Source organism: Phaethon lepturus, unplaced genomic scaffold (genome assembly GCF_000687285.1).
Source record: "Phaethon lepturus isolate BGI_N335 unplaced genomic scaffold, ASM68728v1 scaffold57968, whole genome shotgun sequence".
NCBI classification, from domain to species: domain Eukaryota; kingdom Metazoa; phylum Chordata; class Aves; order Phaethontiformes; family Phaethontidae; genus Phaethon; species Phaethon lepturus.
This window is the reverse complement of record NW_010558010.1, coordinates 1-5766: the sequence shown is the minus strand read 5'-3', so window position 1 is coordinate 5766 and position 5766 is coordinate 1. Positions and strand designations below refer to the sequence as shown.

The 5766-nt window shown below is 45.9% G+C and overlaps 1 protein-coding gene across 1 annotated transcript in view; it reads left to right on the top strand.

Moving 5' to 3' along the window:
• Positions 1–3059, top strand: part of LOC104625305 (nucleolar and coiled-body phosphoprotein 1-like) — a gene marked incomplete at its 5' end in the record, with an annotated part of 9773 nt that extends 6714 nt beyond the window's left edge. Inside the window, 5 exons of the mRNA XM_010292899.1 lie at positions 411–557; positions 778–1338; positions 2036–2152; positions 2544–2620; positions 2901–3059. Coding sequence (XP_010291201.1) covers positions 411–557; positions 778–1338; positions 2036–2152; positions 2544–2620; positions 2901–3059 — 1061 coding nt within the window. The remainder of the gene's footprint in view (positions 1–410; positions 558–777; positions 1339–2035; positions 2153–2543; positions 2621–2900) is intronic.
• Between the last annotated feature and the right edge of the window lie 2707 nt (positions 3060–5766).

Below are 5766 nucleotides of genomic sequence, written 5' to 3'. Positions count from 1 at the left end.
TTTCCCTACTTTGTCAGTTTTATCTCCTAATTTCTTGCCCATTCTTTGATCTTTACTACATAGCTTCTTTTCTCAATGTTTCTTCTCCCTGAGTTTGTTTTAGATATATGTACTGTTTCTCCAGTCCCCTGTTCTGTACCTCTTCTACATTATTCTCCAAATATTTACTTCCTTGTGCATGCATTAGTGAAGAACTTTAAAACTGCTTGTTTCCACTTCCTTCCAACAAAGAAGATATGTGGGAAGACGAATGCTGTCCCCTTACTGCCAGTTATCTAGTGGCTCAGCCTCTGGCCTCAACCCATTTTGCTTTTCACTTCCCCATGTGTTGTGTTATACATGTAATACATGTTATTAATGAAGTAACTTGCACCAGAAGTTTAACTTAAAGAACATCCTTTTTTGTTCAGATTCTAGCTCTGAAGATGACAAGAAGAAGGTAAAGAGTAAGCTCCCAGCTAAACAACCTGTGATAAAGAATACTTCCAAACCAACGAAAGTAGTTGTCAAGCCTGGACAAGCAAAGAAAGACTCCAGTTCCTCCTCAGACAGCTCAGGTATTGGGGTAGGAGAAAAGGAGAATTTCCCCATGCACATTGTGCTTGCTCAGACCTCTCTTTCTAGGCAGGGTATGAGAGTGCATCTGGACAGGAATAACCATTGCAGTGTTTCAAGCAGCTAATGAAGTGCATTGTGTATCAATGTTGAATCTGTATGTTAGCTTCACATTGAAGGAATGGGGCTTAGCCTTGATTATTCTTTTCCTTACCATTCTAGATTCTGATAGCTCTGACAAGAAGGCCCCTGTGAAGCCCACAACTAAAGCACCAATCCCTGCAACAAAGAAGTCACAAGCTGCCACAAAGAAAGCACAAAGTAGCTCTGATTCTGATAGCAGCTCCAGCAGCTCTGAGGATGAGAAGAAGAAGAAAGGCACTCCAGCTAAATTAGCTGGCAAAGTGGGTAAGCCAGTGTCCAAACCTTCTACCCCAGCTCCCAAAGCAGGCACTTCTGACTCTGATAGCTCGAGCAGTGAAGAAGAAAAGAAGCCAGCAGTGAAACCAGCCACCAAATCTACAGGGACAGCAAAAGCAACTGTGGGGAAGAAGGCAGCTGCTTCTAGTAGTAGTAGTAGCTCATCTGATAGTTCCAGTGAAGAGGAAGAGAAGCCCAAAAAGGCAGGGAAAGGGGCACAGAACAGTTCTAAGACCACTGCCTCTGCAGAGAAAGCTAAAGCATCTACACCAGCAGCGAACAACCTGAAGTCTAAGCCAGCTGGTGGCAGCAGTAGCAGCAGTGAAAGCAGCTCTGAAGAAGAGACTGGAAAAGTCAATGGAGGTATTACCTATAGTCTGGGAAGTGGGTCTGTCAGGCAATGTTAGTGAGCTAAGCGTGAATGGGAGCCTTGCCTGAACTATATTCAGTCTAATCTCTGTGTTATTAGATTATGCCATTTGGTGCAGTCTTGAGAGGGAAGGGGTTGTTTTTAATTTGGTGTGATCCTATTTGTCTGTTGCATATTTTCTGGCAATGGAATTTGTGGTAACGTAAAGTACATTTCTGTACAGTTGTTGCCAGTTGCCATCTGGGCATGCACAAGATTGTTAGTGACGGCAGGGCAGACTGCTGGAGGACCTTGCCTGTGAGTGGGACACCATAGATGATGCCCCAATGCACAATCTCAATCTTTACCCCTCCAGGAAGAAACAACTCTTGAGAGCACTAGTGATGTGTGCAAGCACATATACTGCATGACTCCAAGAACTGGCAAATTTTAAGCAACAGAACTTTCTCAAATGTGCTACATCATTAATATAGACGTTATTGCACAAAATTATCTTTATCCATTAGGATAGGATGATGAAATCCTTGCTGACCCAGTATGGCTATTAGTGTCTGTTACAGCAGTCTGTTCTCTGGGTAAGGTAATGCAGGGACTGATTCTCACACCTGTCAGCACTGGGGGAGAGATGCCATTGCCTTTCTCATCACTGCAGTTACTCCCTTTGAAGTTTTACTGCTGTACATCTAACAGGCACAATCGGGAAGAAACAGAAGAGGGAAGATGTTCAGGAGCCAGAGACACCACACAGTAAAAAGGCAAAGATCAAAGCCAAAACACCACACACAGTTCCCAAGGTGAAACGGGTGAGTGAGGGTGGACTTTGGTGACTGGTGGGAGAGGCATCTCTGCCTCCTGAACAAGTAGACTAGGTCTGGGGTTTTGGGGGGAGGTTGAGCCCATGGGATTACTTGTATATTTGCTCCTTCAAGCACTTGAACCTTGTCTGGAGAATCCTAGGGAGTGCACATACATGTGTAATACTATTCTGGCAAAGGTTGATTGGATGTGCTTGCACAGGAGCATCCCTGAGCTGCCTGATCTGAAGGGAAAGAACTATGAATCTGAGACACTTAAAGGTTGAGGTGATGTGAACAGGGCTCAATGTTTGCAAGGTAAGGAGGGAAGGAGGTTATCACTAAGGGAATACGATACGTGTGCGTGTGCTTACAGTATCTTGTTTTCTTTCTCTAACAGCCAGCCTCTCCATTCCGCCGTGTAAGGGAAGAAGAGATTGAGCTGGACGCCCGTGTTGCTGATAACTCGTTTGAAGCAAAGGTAGGGCTAGGTAGTGCCTGGAGTGATAACAACTTGGCCTCTGCAAACACGTTAGCAGAGCAACCTTGGTGTGCTTGTGGGCAGTCTTTGGGGAGGACTTCTTCCACCAGGAGATGCTGTTAGGAAGCATGTGAGCACTGGCAGGAGGTGCATGGGAGAGTGGTGTTGGCTGCTGAATGTAGTGGTGTTTGCTGGGTAGGATGAAGTGCAAAGCCTTGCCTTTACTCTCTTGGGTACTGACCTGAATTTCTTTTTCCTCTCCCCCCTTCATTCCTCACAGAAAGGAGCAGCTGGTGACTGGGGTGAGAAGGCTAACAATATCCTGAAATTCACTAAAGGCAAATCTTTCCGCCATGAGAAGACAAAGAAAAAACGAGGCAGCTACCGTGGGGGCACTATATCGACCCAAGTCAATTCCGTCAAGTTTGAAAGTGACTGAGAATGTTTCCTTGGGAATTCATAAACCATCTGCTCACCAGAATGGCTTGGATGGGCATGTGGACATTATGGATGTCAAGCCTGCCTGGAATGCTACCTCCCTTAGCCCACTGTGGGGCAGGCAGCCCCAACGTGGGAATGTGGGATAATGGCTGGATGTTTCCCCCTTTTATTTCTAATTCTGGTTTAGGCCCCTAATTTGGAACCATCCTCAAGCTGGTGTTACTGGCACCACTAGGGTGACTTCCAAGACTTAAATTTTCTACAGTCTTATTTTAAAAGGCTGGCAGTGATTTTTTTTTTTTATTTTGGTTTCCTGGCCATCTAGTAGAAGAAAGAGAAGTTGTTCTCTTGAATCTTAATCTCCTGCTTCTTTTTCAGCCAGTTTAATTCTCATACCTGTGAAATGACAAGTATTGTAACTTGCCTTTGCCTAGTTACTGTAAGAGCAACAACCTTTGATTTGAACCCTCTGGCTGTAATCCCCACCCCCACCTGACATTTCAAGTTCACAGTTGCAGTGTGACAGGGTTTTTCTTTCCTGTTTCCTTTTATGGTTTTGCCTTGCAATAAATTCCTACCTTCCTCTTCCTTCCATTCCTGTTGAGGCCACTAACCAGAGTACTTAGAGAAGCAGAGTCTAAATACACTTTAGTAGCTGAGTAACTGTATTGCTTGCAGTGGCGAATTGGGGGCTATTGTCAGAAAGACCAAGGGCTACAGTACTGCTGTGGCACTCTTGATAATGCTTGCATGGGGAATGTAGCTGGGGAGTGGAGATGTGCAGAAACCCTTGACTGCGTGGATGTTGTGGCGTTTGGCTCAGTGGGAATAGGTAAGGAGGCAGAGGAGATAAAGCCCTCTTTTCTGCACTGCGCTGCTTTTTGCTGTGTGTTTGTTTCAGAGGCTCTGACTGCAGTGTGGCATTACTCCTTGTTCTCTCTGAACATAAGTGCCAGCTTATGCTTACTCCCAGCAACATGCTGTGCAGTTTGTTAGGAGTCAAGATGAATGTATCGTTAATGCCTTAAATTTCTTTCCTGCGTTGGATCACTTGCTCTTTGAGCTGTTTTCTGTTATTCTTAAGAAGTAAAATGTTGGTTTCCCCATAGCACTAAGGCAAAGAAAGCCTGGTGCTGTAAGATTTGAAGTGTTACATGCTTGTAAAGTACATGTTTAAGGCTCCCCATACCAAACAAGTTCAGTAACTTGCAGCCTAAACTGAGGTTTCATGAGTGACTGGAATGATATAATGGCTTATTGCTGTTGAGAGGAAGACTTGCTTTCCGTCCAGTCGTGTGACTGCCTCCTTATTTCTGATGCAACTCGCATCTGGTGGAAAATGGTTCCCCCAACTACTTTCCCCTGTTAGGTCTGTTAATTTTTTTGTGGAGCAGTCTGCTGAGCCCATAGCCAGTATGAATTGAACAGCAGTAGTGCATATTTGGGAAACAAGGTAGTGAGCTGTGGGAACTGCTCACTCCATCTCGCAAAACTGCCAGCCACAGAGTGGTTATGCAGGGCCTGATTTCCATGTTTCCATTCCCTCCCCAAAGGGTGACAGTGAGAAGAGCCCTGTTATAGGATGGTACATTTGTGTGCAAAGCAGTGTCACCTAATTGAGGGTTGGATGAGACTTGATGAGCTACCCCTATATACATGAGCTGCAACTTGTCCTGGTTGAGGATTTTTCAGGACTTTCCCTCAGACTTGCACAGTCTGTGGTGCCTGGATTCTAGGCTACAGCGTAGAGGGGCCCAGGAGACCATGGTTATTACAAGGAATTAAAGGTTAGAGGCCAAAGGAAGATGGGAAGAGTATTTTGTGTGGGGATTTGAACATAATCTTGCTTGTGATTTGTCATTTGCCCTCTTCTGTTTATTGTGAACTTATATTTGGAACTCTTAAACTTTTTAAACATTTATGTGTTGGGGTATTTTAAGTGTAAGAATTTTAATGTGTCAGGAAATAAAGATTGCTGCCTTTGTAATCTGAGTGGATCTGGTAGTTAAAGGTGTAAAGTAGCAGGTGGGAAAAGGGAGGGTAATGTAGAACTGTCTCCCCATCTCTCTACAACCACTTCTTGTCTCCTTAGGTGTATCCTCATGTGCAAGTAACAGGCCCTCAGAACTGAAAGGTGGCCTGTGTAGCTGGCTGTTGGGTGACTCTGCAAGAAATCTGGATAAAACTCTGGAAGAATATTTGCTTATACAGAGAGAAACTGAGTCTGCTTGAGTCCCTTTTCCACCAGAATTACCTGGTTAGCTCTCCTCCAGTATTGCTACCAAATTAGCTGTGGGTCCCTAGTCTTGCTGGAGATCAGCACCTGATTGAGTGCTCTGAGACTTGGGCTCTCTTGCTTGGCGCTGCAGGGGTGACACTGCTCCTTCCCAAGCTCTTGCAGGGCTGAGGCAGGTTCAACCTCCATCTCTGCTGCTGTAAGGGAAACACCTCGTGGAGCTCCTAGGCCTGGCTTCCCGGTGCATCGCTGGTGCAGTTTCAGCTGCGGTTAATACTGGGACTGGCCTAACAGCACCTCCCCCCCTGGCGTGTGCTGTACCTGCACGCGTGCCTTGGCACGCAGTCCCGAGTGTCCCAATTCCCCTCTGTGCCCTCCTTTCCCTTTTGCTGTGCCGACTACTGCGTGTGCAGCCCCCTCCTCTCACAGAGCCCGCAGGGGGCCGGGCCCTCTGAGGGCAGCGGTCGCT